Source organism: Anopheles arabiensis, chromosome 2, assembly GCF_016920715.1.
Source record: "Anopheles arabiensis isolate DONGOLA chromosome 2, AaraD3, whole genome shotgun sequence".
Classification (NCBI taxonomy): Eukaryota; Metazoa; Arthropoda; class Insecta; order Diptera; family Culicidae; genus Anopheles; species Anopheles arabiensis.
The window spans coordinates 100920957-100944448 of record NC_053517.1 but is presented as its reverse complement, the minus strand read 5'-3'; the positions used below and the strand labels follow the sequence as shown (position 1 = coordinate 100944448).

The 23492-nt window shown below is 44.0% G+C and overlaps 5 protein-coding genes across 5 annotated transcripts; 2 read left to right on the top strand and 3 right to left on the bottom strand.

The window, feature by feature from the left end:
- Positions 1-635: 635 nt before the first annotated feature.
- LOC120896417 (endocuticle structural glycoprotein ABD-5-like) lies at positions 636-2267 on the bottom strand. Its single transcript, XM_040300520.1, has 3 exons — positions 2056-2267; positions 1054-1163; positions 636-934 (listed from the first exon to the last, which is right to left on the bottom strand). Exons 1-3 carry the CDS (start codon positions 2065-2067, stop codon positions 751-753), a joined length of 306 nt encoding a protein of 101 aa, XP_040156454.1. The 5' UTR covers positions 2068-2267; the 3' UTR covers positions 636-750.
- Positions 2268-5092: 2825 nt separating this feature from the next.
- LOC120895777 (larval cuticle protein 16/17-like) lies at positions 5093-6379 on the bottom strand. Its single transcript, XM_040299394.1, has 2 exons — positions 6291-6379; positions 5093-5629 (listed from the first exon to the last, which is right to left on the bottom strand). Exons 1-2 carry the CDS (start codon positions 6300-6302, stop codon positions 5324-5326), a joined length of 318 nt encoding a protein of 105 aa, XP_040155328.1. The 5' UTR covers positions 6303-6379; the 3' UTR covers positions 5093-5323.
- Positions 6380-8995: 2616 nt separating this feature from the next.
- On the top strand, positions 8996-9628 carry LOC120897420 (endocuticle structural glycoprotein SgAbd-3-like). Its single transcript, XM_040302314.1, has 3 exons — positions 8996-9087; positions 9164-9270; positions 9336-9628. Exons 1-3 carry the CDS (start codon positions 9079-9081, stop codon positions 9520-9522), a joined length of 303 nt encoding a protein of 100 aa, XP_040158248.1. The 5' UTR covers positions 8996-9078; the 3' UTR covers positions 9523-9628.
- A 5013-nt stretch (positions 9629-14641) lies between these two features.
- LOC120894878 (endocuticle structural glycoprotein SgAbd-2-like) lies at positions 14642-15470 on the bottom strand. The gene is made up of 2 exons (XM_040297731.1): positions 15406-15470; positions 14642-15333 (listed from the first exon to the last, which is right to left on the bottom strand). Exons 1-2 carry the CDS (start codon positions 15412-15414, stop codon positions 14872-14874), a joined length of 471 nt encoding a protein of 156 aa, XP_040153665.1. The 5' UTR covers positions 15415-15470; the 3' UTR covers positions 14642-14871.
- Positions 15471-18874: 3404 nt separating this feature from the next.
- On the top strand, positions 18875-19754 carry LOC120894593 (endocuticle structural glycoprotein SgAbd-2-like). Its single transcript, XM_040297279.1, has 2 exons — positions 18875-18954; positions 19078-19754. Exons 1-2 carry the CDS (start codon positions 18946-18948, stop codon positions 19510-19512), a joined length of 444 nt encoding a protein of 147 aa, XP_040153213.1. The 5' UTR covers positions 18875-18945; the 3' UTR covers positions 19513-19754.
- The last annotated feature ends 3738 nt before the right edge of the window (positions 19755-23492 follow it).

Below are 23492 nucleotides of genomic sequence, written 5' to 3'. Positions count from 1 at the left end.
TGAAATCGATTCCTAATCCAGATTCGATTCCAAAGCCGATTCCGGAGCCGAATTTGGAGCCGATTCCGGAGTTGACTTCCGAGCCGATTCCGAAGTTATCTTTGGAGCCAATTCTGGGGTTCGGCTCCGGAATCAGAATCGACTTGCGAATCGCAATTTGCACCGGTAACGGAATCAGGATTGGCTCCAGATATGGAATAAGATCCAGAATGTGAATTAGTTATTGCTTTGAAATAAGATGTTTAGGAAGCGAAATCAGTCCGGGAATCCCCGGGACCCAAACGCCTATTCTTATGGAGGTGCCGAAACCGACTTCGTTTCGAAGCCGAGCCTGTTCCAATTCCAAAGATTATTTCGATTCCGGGGCCGATTCCAATTCCAGAGCCGATTCCGATTTCGGAGCGGATTGTAGAACCAATACCGGAGCCGATTTCAGATCCGATTCCGGACATACTATCCGGAATTGATTCCGACTAAAACCTATGTTTTCCCATCACTACTGAATATGCGTTACGTTTAGCATTGCATACTTTCGGGATAAAAGCCTCTGTATGCTTGAGTTTTAAAATAAACGGACGAATTTGCTTTCTTTCATTGATTTCTTCTTCTTTTGGTAGAGCAATAAGAGAAGCAAATATAAAGATTACATTGTTCACAACTTTATTCACTTTTTTTTACATACTGTTTGTGGCATTTGAATCTCACTGAGTGTTTGTGCTTGTGATGGCGAGGTTGTACCGTCTCCGCATCTTACAGCTTGGTCACCGTCGGGCGGTATCCTCGCTCGTCAGCAACATAGTCCACCCGGTATCGCTGTCCATTGGAGTCGGTATACTCGTACGAACCTTTCACGGACAGGGCTGGCTCGTCGGATCCTTCCACCGGCTTCAGCTCACCCTTTTCCTCCCGCTTTTGGCCGTCGCTCTGTTCGTAGCTGTGCAGTTCAAAGATTAACGAAAATTGCATTAGTTATACCCCCAAAGTGCCACAACGATAGTGCAAAAACAATCAAAAAGGGATAAATTTCATGCGAAAGCATGGGTTGAAACTTACGCAAATTGGTAGCTTCCATCGACGTTGTTGTCGTTGTTAAAGCTTATGACTTGTACCTCATCCTGCGCCTTAACGGCACAGAACACGGCCAGGGCAGCGAAAATAACAATCTAACGGGAGGGAATGAATGAACAAGAATGAAATGAAGATAGTGTCAATGAGCAGTTCATATTTCTAGAACATTTTTACGGCGCGGATTTACGCCTTTGCGTGGGCATAGCATAGCTGGACATTAGTTCGCATCTTTAGCGACGTAATCTTGTGTGACATTTGTGCCGAACTGGTCGGAACCAGCGATGTTCCAGCGAGTGGCTAATGTTGTTCTGATAATGCTGATTTATGTTGACCCCGCGGCAGAACCCGTGGGCATCCTGCGTCACAAAATAAGCAATGTTGAACATTTCACGAACTTTTAGCAAATATTCTTTAATGTTCGTGAGTGAGACATGTTTTAATACATCAATTTCAATCGCATTGATTGTGACTCATATTTAACAAGAGTAATTATTAAATATTTCATTAAGTATTTCTCTCATTTTTCTTTGTTCTAAGAACAGTTTTTGGACTGAATACAATAATTTAAACATTATACGTTTTGTTATTGAAATACATTCTTTATCTAATTTTGAGCTTATTTGAGTGAAAATGACTTATTTAGTTCCAATTTCATAATTTCTCCACGTTTAGTAACCAGTTCGTCACACTCCAATGGATCTCTTGAGGTATGAGCTATGAGCTAATATACCGCCATATCCGCCATATGTCTGTAGTCACATTTGTGATGTAAAAGATAAGCAACACTTGTCCAACGTAACACCACCAAAAATGTCAGCCATTTCTGTCGCCGCCTCATACTACACAACCATCAGGTGCAAACAAAAAATACATTCCAGCACCCACAGCACTTTTCATCAACATCAATTGTCTTTTGTTCACTTTTGCACGTAACGCCTACACCGTACTTAGAGCTTCATCTGCCACAATCGTCACGTTGAAACTCACCACGTGCTTCATGCTGACGGTTTGACGATACACACGGACACACCGCACGGGGGAATAATCCAACGGCTGCAATAAAACGTTTCCTGGAGTACCGGGAGCACGGGAGCAATGTTGGGCGCAAAATCTCACTCGCTAATCACAGGACGACCACAGGGTGTGTACTGGACACGATTGCCGTACCGCGCGGACAGAATAATAAGCGTCCAAGATGCTGCGCGGCTCCTTTTATACTGCCACCGGACGCAGCGGCCGGTCAGCGCAAAGGCACTGGCCGTAAAAAGAAAGGTAATCGGGATGGGATGGGGGTAGGAGGCAACTTTAAGGTGACGATACCGATGGCCGCAATTTATCACCACCACCACTACTACCGATGTTGGGAGTTTATGCTTGTTTTGCATGTGTTTTGTGTGGTTGCGCTTAGTGGTAGCGCTGGGAAGGAGCATTGCACGCGGTACCGCACCGCTGATGATGGTGGGAGCGAACGGTGTTTGATCGCAGGGAAGATGAGCACGTACACGGACACCGAGTATGGGCCGATTGATGCCACACATGTGGTATAAGGTGAGTTGATTTGAGGGGTGTCAAAAGTTGGAGGACGATCGTTTACAGTAGCCGAAGAAGAAAAGGTTTAATCGCACGGGAGTCAACGATGGTGAAGGTGCAAAATCACACAGAAATTTTAAAGAAAAGCTATAAAACTAAGACTACCCATTCATGTAGGTCAGTCGCTTTTGTTTTAGCGTTATGAACTGCTTTGACTGCAAACGAGGAGTCGATGTAGTTGTCCCCGTTGCGTAATTAATTGCCAAAAACGGAACAATGGATTTAACAATTTAAAAGGACAAAGAATCAATTGCAGTAATTACAATAAATGTACTTTTTATGTTCTTTATATTTATTTGTTTAATTACTACCATTCGAATAAAGTCTCTTTAGGCTACTTAAACCTCAGTTAAAATGACTCTTCTAATTGTTTAAACATAAAGATCAATTACGCTACTCCAAATTGATAAAATGCAAAAAAATGGTTCTATTAACTACTTGAAAAATGCAAATTGTATAGAAACATGCCATACAATTCTGTATCTTATAAACTGATGAATTGTCCTTGAAGTCAATAAAACGTAAAAATTTGCATAACATAACCCCAAACTCATTCCCATTAGTATAAAAGCATCAATCGATTGAGCAACTGCAGCTGGAGCATGCAATTGCTCGCCCGCTTAGCTTTAAGTGCATTATGCACATTTACAAATTAGCATGTAGGTGACAACATCTTGCACTCTTTCTCTCTCTCTCTCTCTCTCTCGCTTTCTCTTACAACAAACACAATAATCTTTCCCTTCAAACGTATATTCCTTCGTTAGTTTTTAATCGTTTATTTAAAACTTCTAATCGCAACAGCCCGCACCCGATGCACTTGCATCGATTCGATGCATAATTCCCATCGCTGCAATCTACGACATCTTACCTTCCCCAGCTTTACGGCAGCTAAAACTGCCAATTTATCAACAAGCTTCTCGTTAGCATACATGTGTGTGCGGTGTTAATTGTTTATCTTTGAAGCGTTTGTGAAAAATGTTTGTCAATTAAATAAACTACCTTGCGGAGAACCTTGCTTGTTTGGGGAGATTTTTTTTTGGCCAGCAACCATCGTCCCCCTTGCAAAAGCTGACCATGAAAAAAGAAACAAAACAGAATGCCCAAAAAATGTAAAGAAGCTTGTCACATCGATACATGCTGCAGCTCGCCGGGAAGGATTACGTCGAAGACGCGCTTGTTTAAAAATTAACGCCTTCCGCAATGTGCAAAAAACAAATCGCCAACCGGTACAAGAGTAATGACCGAACGCCCGCCGGTAGCCGGCTTCTGTCTCAAACATCCAACATATACGTTCAGCTGTGCTCGGTACTATAGAAAAAAAAGCTACTAAAAGCCACACAACGTTGCGGCGAGCAATAATTGAACAACTTCAATCATGATTACTGTGTCCGTTTCGGGGGTGAGTACGCTCTTCTTCTTTACTGCTTCCGTTTCTCATCTCAAGTCTTTCTTCGATCGTGCTCGTCGCCGTGGTGTGACCTTTGCAAGATTCCACCAAAAACCTCCCAATAAAAAAAGCATTCCGGTGAGATAAGCGTGAAGAGATGTGAGAACGGCACACATCTCATTATCGGCAACAATCAATTACCACGCGCCCCATCGTGTTGGAGATCGTTCGCTTCTCCAATAATCTTCCGCTGTGCATCAATTTCCCTCAAGGTCTCTTATTTTCGGCGATGGCACTGTACGGTTTTATACATATCATTTGATTTGCTATTCATCATCAAAATTGCATCTTCAGCAATGGCGACATACACACACATGAGGTAGGCAGTTACACCCTCTCGAGGAGTGAGTGTGAGAATAGGAAACGCATCTAACAGCTAGGCTAGAGCTGCTGCATAACACGCATGACACTATCGGCACGACGACAACGGCGCGATGGCGTAAGACGACCCCTTGCTATAAGTCCGCCAGAGCACATCAAACACACACAAAAAAAAAGAACGGCAACCCCTTTCGTCTACAAAACGGACACGATCGCCAACCGAGTGGAGGCAGTACATGTGCATAGGTTAAACAGATGGGGCGCGTGCGTAGTTAAACCCTCATCCACGCCAGACGCCGGTGGTCGATCGGTGCCGATTGCTAGCCAAAGGAGGCAAACAAATCAACCTCAAATTATCAAACACTCGAGCGCGTGTGTGCTCGGGCGCGTTCGAGGATGATCGATGGTGATATTTGTGGCGGTGAGTATTGTTGGTTAAGCCGGGCATCGAGGGTCGCGCACAGTGTGTTGTGATGCTTCCCGATGATCACGATGATGATATTATGCCTTTTCGTCACCCCGAAGAGGTCCCCATATCTGGCAGCTCTCTTTGAAGGTCGTGTTTTCGTGATGTTTTTAGAAAGATATGTTACCAAAAATACTTCACTCTCAGAGACAAAGACGCCTCCAAACTGCCCCAAAGAAATTGTTAGACACACCGAAGCGTTTTTTTGTGAAATTTTAAACTTTTTTTTGTATTATTTTACATCAATTTTACAAACTCTCTTCACTGGATTTGTGTGTTTGTGTCGGCTGCTACCTCAACATTTGCTTGTTTTAACGTTCGCCGTGCAATACTTTGAGTACGGTCGGCGAACGGTGGCGATCTTCTAGGAAGAAACCAGCACCAGGCACGACAAACACGGACAACGGAAATGGTGGTACAGTGCGCCGCGCTTAGGCCTCGGTGATCGTCGGGTTGAATCCGTTCTCATCGGCCGTATACTTGACCAGGTAGCGCTTGCCGTCCGGATCGGTGAACTCGTACTGGCCGGTGATGGTGAGCGCTGGCACATCCTCGTTGTCGAAGTTTTTCACCGTCTTCAGCACGGCCGACTCTTCGCGCTTGTGGTCGTCCGTCTGGTCGTAGCTGAAGCTGTACGAACCGTCCACCAGGCCGGCATGGTCGATGTCCAGGTTGCGCAGCGCGATGTCACCCTGAGGCGCACAGGCCGCAACGGCAATCAGGGCAGCGAGAACGATCTAGAAAGGGGAAGGATGAAAGATTAAGGCGAGAGTTCTAAACAGATGGCGGAAGTGTTGACGGCTTCCTGGTTTTGCACAGTAGAACCGTCTGCGATCTGCTTAATTGGCAATGAAAATCGATCGCTTTGGATAGCGATCAACACAACACGAAAGGAAACAGCAATAGGCGAAACCTCTAAGAGAATGACTTGTTTGGGCACATAAAGCAAAGCAACGATCACAACATTGTCTCGTGTGGTATTATTTCATTTCTGTTTTCGGTTGAAATTTTTAATCCCATCGTGACCTTGTGAATTCTTTTTCACGCAAGCTAAGCTTTATCTATGGTATAAGTGGCTATCATAATATTTATACGCAGCAATCTGTCAACTTGATGCCTGACGGTTAAGCGGGAGAATTTGCCAACCAGCTTGAGATGACGCTATACGATCGTCTTGAAAGATCCTGAGATGAATTTTGCATCCTGATCGTTTTCTGGTTTGCAATATGTTGGGAATAAAGTTTGATAAAACAACTTAAGCAACAACGGGTACAATTGGAAAGAACGACAATCCACATGTCGTAGACTCGCTACAATTCAATCACTTTCTCCAATGATTCCCACTCGCAAAGCACTTGCTCCTAGGTTCTAGCACTTTCGTTACGTTCTACCACTCACCAGGCACTTCATTGTTGTTTGTTTAAAGAAAGCTTTTGCTGGGATCTCTTCACGACGATGCTCGATGGTACAATGTACTGGTTAGCCGGTCCCACTGGGTTATATATCCGCTGGACATCTTCCGACCCGCGATACGGCTCAACCCGAACCACCAGCAAAACCACACCAGCTGACCTTACATTAATTCAAATTCCGCACCAAACTGATACAGATTCCGGCGTGATCCTCGCCTGATCGTATGTGTCTGTGTGTTATAACTTTTTTTTGCATAGCTTTACAGCTCAAGCCTCTATCAGTATCAGTCAGTGAAGAAGAAGAGAGAGGGAAAACAAGACATATTCCGACGAAAACTAACGAAACACTTCTCTACGGTGTGGAATGTGCCTGCCACTAAAGAACTAGACGGAATTCAGATAATGGGCCACCTAACCTTTCAGCACTGTCTCGTACGTGGTCGAAGATGGATCTCTACCGGTGCAGCAGAAACACTCAGCAGTAGTAGTAGTGGTAGTAGTATTGGTAGCAGTCTCCTAAACATGAACTTGTTTTTTTTTTCTCCCAGTGACGTTCGATTTTGGCGAGACATGTGTGTTTAGTTTCTTTAAACCCCCTTCTCTATCACTTTTGTTTGTTGTAGGTGTTTTGGAGCAAGGCTGGAAGAAGATGAACCTCGTTTTCAAGGCTTTTGATTTATCATACCGGTAGACCGGTGGCAGTCCGGTTCTGCGGGTTAATGAGTGAACCAGATCTGTTTATGGCGCCGGTTGGGATATGTTTTTTTGCACATCTATTAGCTGTCTGTTATCGTTTGCTGATTCGCTCTCTTTGTGTATGCGCGTGGAGGATTCTTGTTGTCCCAAGGTCGTGACAAAGAAGATTCTCGTTAGCAAGCTCGGGAAGGAGCTGCTAGAACAGTGCACACACTAGATTATGGTGGGAATTATTGGCAGACACACGAGCTTCCTGTTTCTGGTCAACATCTTGGTTATGCAAATTTGGCAGGAATTTATGCATCTTTGGTGAGCTTGGAAGAACAACATGCGATCAACAAGAAAGAGAACCATGCAAACAAAGTCACTTTCACTGCAAAAGTTATGTTAATTTAGGGAATATTTTTTGGCTTATCGAGGGATGATTAAAAAATAACAATTTTACTTAAAATATTACAATAGCTTTGTTAGATCTTGCCTTGAATACAGAGGATTAAGAAAAGAATAATCAATATTTAAGAATTGAGAGGCTGATAGGATCAAAATCATGGGTGAATTAATTCAAGCGTAATCAATTTCACGGTCGTTTCAAAACTGAATCTTGAATGAGCCGAGACAACCCCGTACGGAGAGTAGCTCATTTCAACTAAGGATTGGGCTATAAAGGTAATACCATCCATCCAGAAGTAGCAAAATCAAACTCACCCAACGATTGTTAATGTCCGTTGAAACATCCGCATAGCATAGCTTGGAAATATCTGATGTTTAGGCCTATATGAGTCATGGACTTGTCTATATTCTAGCGTTTGATCCTCTCAAGAATTGAACCCGTAGAAGTTATTTTGTTAGACCACATACTTGATGGCAGTGTCTGTGATCTGTAAAGTCTCAAAATGTCACTCCTGTCTTTAGACAAGTTTCAGTCTAGATGGCATTCTACAACCTTTCGTGGACGGTTGAGTATTTGCTGTTATAGCATCATTTTCTTCGCTAAAAGTCTTATACATTATGAAGATCATAATCAATTTCATTCGACCTGATCACAAATGTACACAAAGTGGCAAGACATTAAGCTGATCGATGTCTATTCTTTACTAGCCAAATAACCAACCCGTCTGCTCTGATGTAATGATGTGCGAATGTCTCCTCCACATACTCGCTGGAGCGCTCAAACCGGTACCACTTAAACCTGTCCCCATGCACGAATTCCAACCCAACGATAACACTCAATTTTACGGTCTGCGGCAAATTGATGAGTTTCAGAGCAATCGGCAAACCCGAACGGCATGACGTAGGCGCCAGAACGCGGTCCTTGCATACGAGACTCTGTCATCTCAGCCACTCTGCCGAAAAGCGTAGCGATATCCATTAGAAATTCTAATTCCACGCACTTTGAACTTTGCGCAGGGTCGTAAATTAGCGAGCTACATCCTTGACCGGGTCGGCCGAATTTTCAATGTCTACTGTCAGACACAAGGGGATAAAGGGAAGAGGGGGAAGAGCATGTTTGTGGGTCGTGAAAGATTTTGCTCATCTTCATATCATCCAAACCGAGGTGGAACATTAAGCGTGTGGCTGGGGCTCGGCTCGAGATGATGATACCGCACGATGATGCCAGACGATGATACTTTTTTTTTCATTTCGCTTCGGGGGTAAAGCGAATAGTGTACTGAAAAGGGAAATGAAATGATCATAAAATGAGCCTCCGGGGGGAGAGAAGAACTTGGTAAACAGATCAACCAGAAAGTCCTGCGTTGGGGAGTAGGTTAGGGAAGAATCGAGTTTGATCATCATCTGGGTTCAATTCAATAGCGATGTTGATGATGATGGTGACAATAAATGACCCAAACCGTGGACCGCGGGGACATGGGCCGTGGTTCTACGGTGGCTTAACTCCTACCCAGCGATTCCCGAGAATGGCAGAGAGTTAGATTTCGGAGCACGCCAAATTCGCATATAAAAGCGCGCCTTGGAAGGGTTCGAATGTCAGTCGTCCACAGTGTTATCGCTTTGACTTAACGTAATCCCTGCGTTCTTTTGGTAGTGCCTCTGGACGTTTGTTCTAAAACTGCTTCAACATGAAATTTGTAAGTTTAAAGTTCATGATAAAGTTAATTGAAGATCTCGGTGTGTGGATGTAATAATCGTGTGCCCTCATTATAGGTCGCTGTGTTTGCCTTTGTGTGCCTGCTGGGTCTGTGTCTCGCAGAAGATACGTCCATCGTATCCGAGGATAAGGAGATGAACGTCGATGGAAGCTACAAGTTCAAGTAAGCATCCCGAACGTGCCAAGTGTTGCCAATTTGAAGTCTAATCCGTACATCCAACCGTACAGCTACGAACAGTCGGATGGGCAGAAGCGCGAGGAAATGGCTGAGCTGAAGGCATCGGCCGCCGATCCGGATGTGCAGGCAATCTCGGTCAGCGGCTCGTACGAGTACACCGACAACGATGGCAAGCGATACCTTGTCACCTACACTGCCGACGAGAACGGTTACCGTCCAATGGTGAAGCAGCTGTAAAGGGTATAGGGCGCCGGTTCGCTTCAGGGTTAAGCTTTAGTTGGATATCTTGCGGAGAAAATCATGGAAAAACAATAAAACAGGTCAAACGAATTGTACAAATCTACTTGCAAGAGTTTGTTTGCTGTGTTAGCTTTGCAAGAAAGAATTGCATTCATAGCAAAAAACTGGTGTTTTTCGACATTTTTATGTTAAAATATGTCTCGGCAGTCAGCAAAACAGAGCAGTAAACTTTGACATTTAAATGAATCTTCGATGGACTGCTGTGTGCAGCTACTTAACGGATTGAATAGATAAGGGGAATGTGTCTAAAAGCAAAACGTGAATGTCTTCATTGAATAAAGTGAATCTTCTCATTTACAACCTAATCTGACTGCGCTGTGTTGGATGTAGAAGTGCACGTGCAGAGGACAATAATGAACATTGGGCTGTACCAGTGAGTGATCGTGCAAATGATATGCACAAAGGCACGTTGTGCACCCAGTGAATCATGCTAAAGTGACATCCGTTGCGGTGAAGGAATGCAATTTATTTTCGAATAGCTTCACTACCGTATCAAAACGATTCTTTAAGTTGACATAAAATTGCCCATTTAATTGAATGATTAATACATTTTATTTGTAAACACAGGAAAGCTTTAGCCCTAATGTCAACACCCTAAGCGAAAAACACCTTCTAGCAAACCAATAAATAACATCAATTAAACCAAAAGGGAAGCAAACCATCAAACATCGTGGCAAAACACTCCACACTCATCCACACCACGCCGTCGGCGTGTGATCGATGCTCGGATGTGCGCGACCCGTCGCCATGCCGTGCTCACTGGCCACAAAGTTTAAATGTCAAACGATCGCACGGCCTCTATCGGTCGAACTCGCGCGCATCTCACGTGCGCGCACCGCATTTCAAGTGGAAAATTGCAAGAAACCAACCAGTTATCCTCGAGCTCGACTCTTCAGCCCGACGCTAACGCGGCTTTTAGGGGTGATGCTTCTTCGCGAGCGCGAGCATCATAATTTGTTTGCTACTGGCCACTGGTCGTCTCACACCTCACCACCACTTTGTGTGATTGTTTCCCCGTTGCGTTTGATAAGATTATGCTGTTGGGGGGGTTCGGTGTAAGTGTTCAATCATGCGAGAGCAGCCCCGATCCCGAATGGTCCCAGATGTTGCGCCGCCGGTGGGTCACCGGGTAAAAGGGTCACAGGGTTGAGTTTTTTTTTCTTCTTTTTAATGCTTGATTGTGGAGGGATTGCCACCGGTGTTTGTTGTTGTTGTTTCGAAGATGATGATGGATACAGCGTTGACCACTCATCGCACCATGCTAGGCAATAGCAGCAGCTTCAGGTTTTGTCTATTGATGGATGGGTAAATATTTAAATTTGAGTTCGTATCATACGCGTTGGGTTACCTGTTCAAGAAGAGGTTAGATGCAAACGATACTGATAAACATGATCTTGTCTAACATGTGTTTTATGTCGAGAAGGTAAAATGTCAGCTCAGTTTTTACTAGTTTAAACTATAGTTTGTGTAGTTGAAGAATTGGAGCCAAGAAAATACTTTAATCTACTAACAATATAAGATTATTGGGAAATTATATTCAATGTTTTATCATATTCGTTCAAAAATGGGCAATCATTTTTCCTTACACACGCACCACATCGCCTTTGTTTCATTGTACAGCTCACTTTCGCTTTCATTCGGCTCACACTGCAGGTAGATGCGCTTGAAAGTGAGAGTGTACTGCCGGTTGCCTATCTTAGGGCGTTCTGCCCAAACCTCAGCCCAATCTTAGCAACCTACGGCGAACAAACACCAACAACGCTGGTGCAAGCGACGAACCCCAGTTACCCCATTTGTTTTAAATTAATATTCCATTACATTTAATTAAGCGCAGCACAATCATATTAAAAAATTAAACAATCATACTCTGTATGTAGCCCTAAAAGACAGAGAGAGGGGCGCCTCAATGTTATTTATGCACGCCTGTCCGTCCGGCGCAGAGAGCGGATGATGAATTTTTGGCTCCCTCCGCATCCGCGTGCGTGTGGTTACGGGGAATTAACTTTTGCTGTCCAGAAGCGCGGCTGTGACTGCGGGCCAAAAACCCCTAAATGTATGTTGTAACACCAACAAACCCGAACCAACTGAACGACCGGTCCAACCGGATCCTGCCCGTCCGACCCGAGTACGAAGAGTTATCGATACCGCTCTGTTTGATGGTGGTGGTACGAAAGCAGAAAGATAGTTAGTTTGCGTCCGGCACAGCGTTCTGTTCGGGTTTTGCTCACCCTTACGCATCCTGTGCAAACATTCAATCACAGCGCAACGCGAAGGGTGAGCGGGAAAATCGTTCTATTATTGCAAGCCGTGTGCACCACCAGGGGACCGACCGGCTGCACCGGCTGCCTCGCAAGCATTCGCAGCACCAACGAAAGGGACGTGAAGTTGAGCAGGGAACGCGGCATGGTGGTTTTAGCATTTTAAGGATTTAGGCACGGTAACACCTGCATGTTCGTCTCGGTTCTAAAATAAACACCACTAGTGCGGACTAGTGCGAAGGGCAGTGGGTTGATGTGCGGTGCAAAATGCTTCGCCCCTCTTTCTCTCCATATTCTCCCCTGCGCAGAGCATCACTCGGAAGCAAACGAAGCGGATGAGGTGAAAGCGATTTGTTGTAGCAGTGCGCAAAAACATATGATCGGTTCTCAGCGGGCACTTTAGCTAGACGCACCGGACGCTGCGTCCCCGCCGTAACCTGCGTGCGCCTGCGGGTGGATAGATGCTTCCCTCAGCTGCGCTGCGTTGTTTGCTGAGTGCGCTAAAAACCATTCGCGTACCGGCCCTTGGTGCGCAAAACGCGGGTCTGGGAACTGGCGCATGTGGTGCGTCGGGATGTTTCGGGTTTCGGTGTAGCTGTAGGTTGGTGTCTGGTTCCTGGTGCTTCCTGGTTTGGTTGGCAAGGGTTGGAATCTTTCTTCTCCCCCTTTTTCGCGCACAGTTCCAAATCCAGCGAAAAGCGATGCAAATCTAAATGCTTTCCCTCTTTAAAGCGCAAGAAGCAGAACGTGGGATAAGCGCACGGGAGAGATTTGTTGTTTTTTTGCTTGCTTTTTGTTTGCTCCTGAATTTGGTTTGCTAATAAAGCACTTGAAGGATTGGGTGCGAGTCTTGGGCTGGGTTGTTTTTAACCCCTATTTCGGAGAGTATTTTTTAACATTGCTGCAAAGTAATTTTGATGTGTTTTTCACGCACTTGCTATCCGATCACTATCGGCACACCGTAGCAATGAAAAAGGGGAAGGAGGAAAACTATTTGTCAAAAGGATACCAAATGAATAGGAAATGATTTCCCTTTCCCTGCAGTTTTATTAGGGAAAAACTGCACATGGTTTTGTGCAGATGATTTTATCACGATCTACAGACAAGTGGAACAATTTGCTCCGTTCTGTGTGTGTGGTGAAGTATGAATAGCGCTCAATTTAGTAACACAAATCCCAGCAAGTTTAATTGCTTATCTTGATTTTTTTTTAGTTTATAGAAGAACATTTGCTACTTATACATATTTGTAGCCCCAATCTGTGAATGCAAAGCTAACACAAACCAAGCAGTTTGGCAGCTTTTCGTCTTCTCGTACCATCCTCTACTTCGATGAGGTAATCTTTCATCGATCGCGTTGTTGCAGTGGTTGCTGATATGAAAATAATAACAATAAACCAACACGCTCGCCGGCGAAAGTATAAACATTAGCAACATCAAACAACGGGCAGCCAAAAAAAAATCAGAGACTTCACCGGCCACTAGGCAACGAAAGCCATCCATCACGCCATCAACGCCTTCGGCAGCAGTAGCCAAACTTCCGGAGACAGAGAAGCGGAGAGGAAAACCCCGCGTCTTTGTAACGATTAACCCTCCCCTTCAAGCCATCCACCTTACCAGTAGTCGTGTGCCAGTCCAGTGTTTATACTGCCGGCTGTCTCGTTGCGGTGGTAACTTTTCAATCAAATGCAAGCATTTAACACACAGTGCGACAGGCGGAAGGCCTGTCGAACTTGGGTGGTGCTATTAAAACAATACTTGGGGCACCCCATTTTCACTGTGCCATCATCGCCATTTCCTTTTTTTGATGGTCCCTCGGTGATGGCCACACGGCGATGGGTTTGTGACCACGTGATCAATCAAAGAAAGAAGCAATTAAACGCTTCGGTAAAGATTTGAACGATGCATTGAAGGATTATGCCCCGCAAACGCAATCGATTTCCTGAGTTGCACGGTGTGTTTGGTGCGTTTTGAATAAAATATGTATAAATTGACTTTGAATTTATTTAAAATGCTTAGAAATTATGAAAAAATTGCACTATTTTACGTTTGGTTTTTTTCTTGAGACAACCTCCTACACTATGGTAGCCAATTGGCCAAAATGCCAATTTCTACATGCTCTACTTTTTGGTGTGCATTTTTCTCACCTTCGCAACACTTTCCCTCTTTCTCTCGTTCGGTGTAAATAGCGCCCAATCTTCCACTCTGAATAAAGTGCATCTGCACAGAAACGACCGTCATTAGCGCCCAACAGCACATATGCATCCATCAATTCGGACCACTCGTTTTTCAAACACACGTAACGCTAATGCATCTGCATCTTTTTCACCTTTTGCTGTTGGCATGCATGGAAGCTCCACTTTCAGGTGAGTGGATTATTTTTCTCCAATTTTCTATCTAAAGTCGAGACCCAAATTCGAGCAAATCTACTCTCGATTTCAATCATCACGTACAGTGCCACACAGACATACACACATATGATCAATTGCGTCACGCCAGATGCGCCCCTGTCACAAGCAGCAGCAGTGGTGTTGATAGCTATTTTTGTTCAGAAAATTGGTATAATTTTGGTCACACATTCACGAAACATGTGGCGTTTTTTTATTTATTTTAAATTACAGCAATCATTTATGTAATGTCACAAAGAGGGAATTGGCACGTGAAGACTGATCCAGAAAAGTGAAAGAGATATGTAACAGAGATTAGAGGATTTTTAGCTGAATACCGAATATACCTGTAAGCGTGTAATATTGAAACCCTTTTTCCGTACACGTAAATACTAAATAAAACACACAAAAGTATTTAAATTTTCTTTAAAATTGTTTTATATATCACATACTATATGTTTTGGGTTACACATCAGCAAAATAAAACGATCGGAGCACGAGTTATCGATGACCCCGAAGTCAGTCAGTGTTGGTATTGAGATTAACAGCTCCACAGTCCTGCTGTTCACTAGCCACTACTGCTTTTACCAGGTGCAACAGCACTAGCCTCTCTCTCTCTCTTTCTCTCTCTTTCTTGTCACACCTTAGTAGGCACTGTATCCGTGCTGCTGGGCGGGCTGAGCGTATTCCGGCTCGTCGTGGCTCTGGGGCTGGCTGGCGGCCTTGGCGTACGCATCGACCAGCTCCTTCGGGACTGGGGGCGGCGTCGGGACGTGCGAGCCCTGCACCTGGAAACCGTTCTCATCGGCCACATAGCTCAGCGACACCGGGACACCATGGGGATCGGTGTACGAGTACGAACCGTGGGCGACCTGCACCTCATGGTCCTTGCTGCCCGCGTTCTTCACGAAGCCTTCCTCCTGCGCGGTAATACCGTTGCCCGACTCGTACGCAAACTTGTAGCTACCGTCGTGGCTGCTGTACGATTCGCTGTGCACGATCGGGATCTGCTTGGCCGGGGCGTGATCGTACTCCGGCGCATGATGGTACTGGTCGGCGGCGGCCAGGCTTGCCACCAGCAACACTCCCAGCGAGGCGGTAATGAACTGTAACGGGACGCAACGGGAATTCATTTAAATGTCTGAAATCCTTACAGAAAGCAGTCAAACTCCACTTACCATCTTCATGGTTGTAATGGGGGCGCTGCTTGAAACTGCTGCTTGGTGAAGCTGACTTGACGGTTGCTGCGACTGCACTGATGGCCTTCCGAATTCGGGTAGTTCTTTTTATACCGGAGGCCACCCCAAACACTGGCGCCCGCTTGGTCAGGCTGCTGCCCCGGATGCTGCTCCGTGTTGGTTTTGCGTCTTTCCGATGATTCCGCCGTGTGTTTCACTCTCGCACACGAGCGAGGATAATAAGAGCGGTCGGCGGGTACTGATAAATGTACGATGTTATGCGAGCGATGCTGCGGAACTACTCTCGAGCAACACGTTTGTTTTTTTTTTTTTTGGGTGTACGTTGCAATGTGCAAGCAATTCGCTTCCACTTTGTCTGTGGGGAGAGGTCCATGGAAATTGTGTAAACATTAAACTGCTGCGCGCACTATTGAAACGGGCATCGATCGCGATCGTAACAACGGGGAAGCAAAAGAGTGAACGCTGGCACGATGGCACACGCGATGGAGGAGGAAGTAGAGTAAGAGTCAAAGGCAGTGCAGAAGAAGGCAATTAAATCCGTTTGATTGATATACCCGTACGGGGCTACGGTGTGCATGGAAATGGATCTATTACAGGGAGAGAAGTCACGGGCGAATAAGAACAAGAACAGAAAGCGTGAGCGTTGGTGAGAGAGAGAGACTTTCACCCGTTGGCAATTTTGGAAAATCACGTTTTTCTTCCATCGCGTGCATCCACGTTAGGCCCACATTCGTGATTGAAGGTGGTTGAAAAACTGGAACCCTAAAAATGTGTGTTTTTTTCATGGAAAAGAAAGTAATGTCAACCACTTTTAGGCATATGAAGGACTTGTAACATAAAATAATATCCTAATAGTATTCATGAATATGTCTGAAATCTGCTAATTTGAACACTTTTGTTTAATTTTGAAGATTCCAAGTAAACCTACAATGGATGGGAGAAACCAGCACGCCTAATTACACATGATTAACAATGACAGTGCCGTGGTGTCGTGTCATGAGTCTGCTGTTACATATAAAAGGTAATGAGTTCAAATCTCTTCGAGATCGATTCAAAACTTAACTCAAACGATCAATTAAATGGGGCATAACAAATCAATAACAAGGTTTTAGATGATATCATTGTCATGTTCCGCAAGTTGGTGAGTCGTTCAAGCAATATTAGATTGATTCTTTCAGCAAAAATATTGAATTGTTCGGAAGTAGACGATGTTGACATATGTTTGGCAACACTTTATTGAGATGTCATTTGTTTTGTTTTACACCCTATGCCAAAGCGTTTAATTAGTGAATAGTCATTCCCCAAGCTAGTTAATACATAAATTAATTAATACCTTCATACTTTTTTTTTTGAAAACCGTTTGTTTACCTTCTGATGAGAATGATCCAAGCTGCAATGCAGGTGGTACGAAAGTAACAGCACAATAGTATTGCCGAACATGTTAACGCTTGCTCGAACGAATCAAACACACACGCTGAACATGTCAATAGTTTCATCGAAAATCCTGTATTTACCTTACCTCCTTACGACTTCTTATAGCGGTCCGGAATTGACCATCTAATGTCTAGTCAAATCTTGATGCACCATCAATGCTCTCTACTTTTTCTTCTATATCTCAATCTTCGTCTTGTTAAGTAACGGTTTCATCTTTTGATGATTATGATGTATCGTTTGGCCTCTAAATTCTAGTAATCTGTTTCGTTTTGCATGGATCATTCACGTTGTTAAATCGCAAGTCATAACAGTATGCCCGTCATGGGATTAAATTCCTGGTACTGGTCCATATACGGGTAAACACATAAGTCACAGATTTAGTTATCTCGCTATGATTGGTGCTCCAAATACATAGAAGAAGAAGAAGAAAGATAATAATTAGCAAAGTCGATTGAGTCCCAATCGTCATAGACCCAGGGATGTTCAAAGTGTTGAAATTTTTACGTTCCTTTTAATTTTAAAATTAAGATCGAAGCAAAATAATTAGAAGATCTAAATTTGAAGATATCTACCACAGTGGATCTAACTTTTTCAATACACATTCAGGTACGTACTAGTCAACTGTAGTAACTCTTCCCCATACCGACAATACAATAAAATTGCGCTTTGTCGAGCATGAATTCGCGTGTTCAAAATTCAAACAATTTTGTTTCGATTTTTTTTTTGTTTTTTTGCAACAGAAACTGACCCCATCTCACAAGGCCACATAGACCCACACTCGCAATTCACCGATACAAACTTCGACGGGCTTCCAAATTGCAAACTGATTTCATAAACTCCTCCCGCACACCCGATAACAGCTTGCTGCGGGCGTATTTGTTTTTTCAATATAATTACTTTTTTTTGCTTGGTTTGCTGTCTTGTGCGTGATCTTGTTTTTCGCCCGATTTCGGTTTCATCTTCTTCGTTTGCCGCTGCAGGCGATCATTTTCTGCAGGTCGAGTTTTTCGTAACCATGGCGTTTGCAAGCGGCATACTGGATGGACGAAAGACTTTTGCATATCCATTGTGTGTTGCTATGCACACGGGTAGCCCACTATGAACAGAGTCGATCTATGGAATGAGTTTACTATTTTTAGCTCAAAAGCTCTAAAATAAAGGCTCCCTAATCGAAGGTTTAAGTCTAGACCGTTTTATAAATAAATCGGTTGTAGCTCACTGGTGTGACATCATCAAGAAAATTTGACAAAAGCCAAGATCGTGGTGTGCAAAAAAAAACCCTTCCAAGTGGTACGATTGATCAGCTATAGACAGAAAAAAAAAACCGATCAACTTGAAGCTGCTCTAGATTCTATTCGATCCCGGTCTCGCCAAACCCACTCATCATGCCCACTGGCGCAACACGACAACCGAACGAAAATGAGTGCAGAGTGGAAAAATTAATTGAAAAAAAATTCGCACACCACCAACCCCTTGCGGGTCGGTCCTCACATCGATCACGTCGACCCGACGAAAGTCTTTTGTAAAATAATAACTTTCAATTTCGTTCCAAGTGGCCGTTGGCTTCGTGCCGCGAGGCCTCTGGATGCCCCAAAGAAAGCCCCACGGAGCTGCTTTTTTCCTACCAGCTTTCCCCGCTCCGGCTGCTCACCCCCGAAAATTGGCCACTTGGGTTGGGGAGGTGCTGGCTGTTGTTCCTATTATTTTTGGACATTCGCTGATTCGCTTCGTTTCGTTAGCGTGGCTCAATCGATTGTCTTACTTTCGATCCCTCTATCTCTCTCTCTCTCCCTCCGAATTTCACATATGAGTTCCGAGCCGGCATGTGAGGTTTCGGGTTTTTGATTTTCTTCTCTTACTCCCCGAAAAAAAAACACATATGGTGGGCTTTTTGTTTGCCCTCCCCCCCCTTGTAGAGCCCAGGAGCCCGAAGCTTCTGACAGTGGCTTCTGAGTGACGACCCGGTCCGGTATAAATAACTATCGAACCGTTCCAATGGTACGTCAGTGCACAGTTTGCATCCAAAGCCAAACCAGCTCTTCTCTTGCAGCTCAGCAGTCTCCAACCTCCAGCACCAGCACCAAGATGAAGATGGTAAGTGATGTGGTGATGTGGTGTGTGTGTGTTTGTGCCCTAGAATGCAACCCTTGGACATTGTCTTGAGTGTCTAGATCCAGTGTTGTGAGTGTCTAAACGTTGCTTTTCCTCCCCACACAGTTCGTAGCCCTGTTCGCAGTGTTTGCGGTGGCAAGTGCTATCGGTGACTATCACCATCAGCCGACCGGTGCCCCGATCAAGATCGTGCACAGTGAGTCGTACCACGGCCACGACGGTAGCTACAAGTTCGGGTACGAGTCGGCGAACGGTATCGCGGCCCAGGAGCAGGGTTTCGTGAAGAACGGTGGCAGCAAGGACCATGAGGTGCAGGTTGCCCACGGTTCCTTCTCGTACACCGACCCGCACGGTCACCCAGTGTCCCTGAGCTACGTCGCCGATGAGCACGGTTTCCAGGCGAAGGGCTCGCACATCCCGACGCCGCCCCCAGTCCCGCAGGAGCTGGTCGATGCGTACGCCAAGGCCGCCAGCCAGCCCGCCCACCACGAGGAGCCGCAGCCACACTACGCACCCCAGCCGACCTACAAGCACTACTAAAGTGTACCGCCGCGCGTGTCCGTGTGTGAGAGTGTTGAAAAACACTGCGCCACTACCACCCAACAACCACCCAACCCCCCGCAGGGCTATGAACAAATTGTGATCTATTAGCGATCGCGCTTCTTCTTGGTGTTGCCGCACAGGAGAACTGCTGCAGGGCAACGGAGAGAGAGAGAGAGATGCCGATCTAGAGTACCTAAATTCGAATAAAAAAAGAAAACCTCCGTTGTATTTTTTTAAAACCAAAACGTCTGCCCCACCGCCATTGTCTATGATAAGCTGTTTCGGGTCCGAAAATCAACCAAACAAATGGGGTGTTTTTCTGTTCAGGGTGGTGCAGCAGGTTGTCATCGCCGGAACGTTTCCCAATGGTGATGGCAGTGGTGGTGGTGTGTCATGTGCACGTGCGCTCTTTTCACCCTCTTTTGTGCAACCCCATGCCATCCGCAGCTACGGGCATGACAAATTGTCTTTCGCAATGCCATCCCTGTCTTCCGTTCGCTTGTCCCGCGCTTGTCCATCACTAATCTCGTTCTAATAGAGGAACATCAAACATTAAAATCCTCTCCTCGTTCGCTTGTCTTTGCTTGGTGCTGTTGGTCGGTGGCAAACGGGGGGAGATGTTTCTATGCGTTTCCCCTGGTCGGGGTTGGAGGTTATGATTTTGGATTATTATTAATATTTTTTGGCAGACACAAGTGAGACAAGTCTTTTGCGTTTCTGCACAGTCGGTGCATAATGCATTTGTTTCGGTGGTGTTTGAGTTAATTTAATAGTGCTTTTTTGTGCTAGGGTAATATTGTTTGCTAGTTAGTTTTGGTCCCTTAGACTTCAATGTTCTGTAAAAATTGCATTGACGTAGCTGTAAAACCTCAACTCACAGAGAGACCGCAATTGTAGCTTTGCGGAGGTAATTTCATAGAAATGGATGTGAATTCATGCTCCTTCTATTGAGCTGTTCCTCAACAGTTTCACTTCATTAGCACAAATGAAGGAATTTGATGAATTTGCTTGTGCTCACTTCATGTTGTGAGAGTCCCAATCGTTATCAAGAGTGATTTAAAAGTCCTGAAAAGTGAATTATGTTCGATGTCTGGCATATTTTAAACTTCTAATTTTGCTTGTTATTTATGAAGCTTAACACCGCCATAAAAATCACCGAATTTCAAGTGTTCAATTTAAATGTATTTACAATGATTAAGAATAGTTAAACCAACAGAAAAAGGAAAGAAAGAAGATGAATAAAGAGAATGGGTAAAGGAAGAAGATGAAAGAGAAGTGGCAAAGGAAGAATAAGAAGAAGAAGAAGAATAAGAAGAAGAAGAAGAAGAAGAAGAAGAAGAAAAAAAAGATGAAGAAGAAGAAGAAGAAGAAGAAGAAGAAGAAAAAGAAGAAGAAGAAAAGAAGAAGAAGAAGAAGAAGAAGAAGAAGAAGAAGAAGAAGAAGAAGAAGAAGAAGAAGAAGAAGAAGAAGAAACAGAAGAAGAAACAGAAGAAAAAGAAGGAGAAGAAGATGAAAAAATAACACGAAAAAGAAGATGAACATGAAGAAATAGAATTAAAGAAAAAAAATCCTTCACCGACTTAAGCGAATAATGCGGAGACGTTCCCATAACTCTGATTTTCGCGGTAAGTCGAATATCACGTTTTACAGCCAAAATATACTTTATTTACGATGATGATGATAAGTCGCCTGTAAGACCTGTGTTGGGGTACGAGGTGGGAATTAGTATCATCATTTATATTGAACTTTGATTGAACTTAGTTCGTTTATGTCATTTATTGCTTATTTCATGCAAATTGTGTAGAAAATTTTGAGTTATTTCTGTCGTTTTACTGAATTAAAACTTTAATTTTTTCATTTGACTATTGATGTAGAAAATTGTACTGATCTGTACATCTGAATTGTCAAAAATTAAAAAAAAAAATGCTTAACGCGAGGAAAGACTGTAAAAAATAATAAGTAGTAATAGTAGTAGCACTGATGGTGGTGGTGATAGATGTAGTATTAAAAGTAGGAGCAGATGAAGAAGAAGAAGAAGATGAAGTCATTGCTCATTACAGTCATCAAGAGAAAGAAAAACACGTGTACACTTCACAGCATGATTTACGTATGTTATCAAACGTTTCGTCCGGCAAATCATGTCCTTCAGCTTCCGAATGAATTAATACACCTTTTAGCATAGATAAAACTGTGCAGATAGCGGTGCAAAACGGCTCCCTGCACAAAACATAACCTAATGAACCTTATCGCAGCCCCATTGCTTAATTAATCGCAATTTCGCCCTCACACGCATAAGCTCCTCCCTATGGCGGGCATTGAAATCACTCCTCACCCTGCGCCTGTGTAGTTGCAGTACATTACTCAACCATTCCATTCATTCGCATTCATTCATCCCATCGACATCCCTACTAGCCCTTCGGATATTTGCGAAGCATTCCACTCCCTCCTCGCTTCGTTCGATTGGCCATCGCGGAGCGGGTCGCGGCCATGTATTGGTATTGGCCCTGTAGATTATATCTGGTCGGCATGGTGCGCTACCATATTCTCCGCCCCTCCACTTTCTGCTAAGGAGGGTTGTTCTTGGTTTCACGCAAGGGCAAAAAAATGAGGTCGAACAAGAAAAAGGCATCATCCTGCTGCGTCACACAGCGCACCGCACCCTTCCTGCAGGCACACACTTGCGTGTGGGTTTGACTTGCATTTGCAGCTTCACGGCAGGCAGTAGTAGGCTTTGGGTTTTCCCCTTCCACACAACGTTTGCTTGTTAAGGTTGTGCGGAAAATGAGATGTGCAGAAGCGGGACAGACAAACATGCAGGAAACCCATTACACCGAAAGCAGTAGAAAGGGAAAACAATGCCGAAAAAAACATTCGCTCCACCGAAACGCAAATGTAGTGATAATATTTGAGCTTTTCACGCTTTTCCCTCCGTGTTCGTGTTCTTATTTTTAAGACTGTGTGTGTGCTGTTTTTTACTTCTACAACTGCTGATGCTGCAGACCCCGTCTCTCTCTCTCGCGGTGTGTATTCTTTCATTAGGGTCAGTTGATTTTCTATTATTAAGCCAATGCATCAATTTGCCTAGCGAGGGGAAAACGAAACCATATGTGACGAAACAATTATGATCGCTCCGAACACGCACAAATGTGGTTTGCAGTTGCCGCTCTCCCTTTCTCTTCTCTTCCCTTTGTTTTTATTCTTTTTTTTTGCTGGCGATAGGAGCCGCTGAAGAAGATGAATCACGTGGCACACGAGCTGATAGTGCAGTGGAGAGTGTTTTTCTCTCTCTTGCTTTCGGATCTTTTTTTTTATCGCCATATATCTAATTTTGCTTTGACACGGCTGTGACGTGAACATGGCCAACATAGATTGGCGTGCATGATACGGTGTCCAGCATGATATGGTACGAGCAGTGCGGGTTCGAATGTATGGTTGCAGCGGTGGTTCTGCTTTTTTAATGGTTGTTTAGAAGATTATTTAAAAATTTAGATTTTTTTCTTTAAAAAAAATTATTAAATAATAGCCATTTTCCCTTCACCCTTCACCTTCACCTCACGTTCTATGATAGTCTTATTTTGCGCTGACATTTCTTTTTTAACTTGTTTTAACATTGTTTTGAAAATAAGAAAATCTTTGGTGTTGCATACCTTCAGGCGCATAGAAAACACGGGCAAGGAGTAATGTGCTAATACTTTACTTTTAACATTTTTCATGTACAATTAAATTTATTTTAGGCAAAAACGAAACTAAACACCTACTGATTGCATACATTCAGGCGTTATTTCCTCAAAATTTATAAAAAACATACTGAGGTGTCCGTTGAAAGTGTTTGTTACAATTCAACAACAAACGAGCTCAAAAAGATAAATAAGTTATTGGTATTAAGGTTTTACAATCAACTTAAGTGTAAGTTACAACCTTCATCTCCTTTAAAATTTGTTATTAGTTATCGTTGTTGTCTCAGACTACCCAAACAT

Excerpts from the sequence above, each read along its gene's own strand:
- LOC120896417 (XM_040300520.1), bottom strand. Across the intron at positions 935-1,053 it reads GATGGAAGCTACCAATTTGC|CTACGAACAGAGCGACGGCC; the intron begins GTAAGTTTCAAC and ends TGAACTGCACAG.
- LOC120897420 (XM_040302314.1), top strand. Across the intron at positions 9,271-9,335 it reads GATGGAAGCTACAAGTTCAA|CTACGAACAGTCGGATGGGC; the intron begins GTAAGCATCCCG and ends CCAACCGTACAG.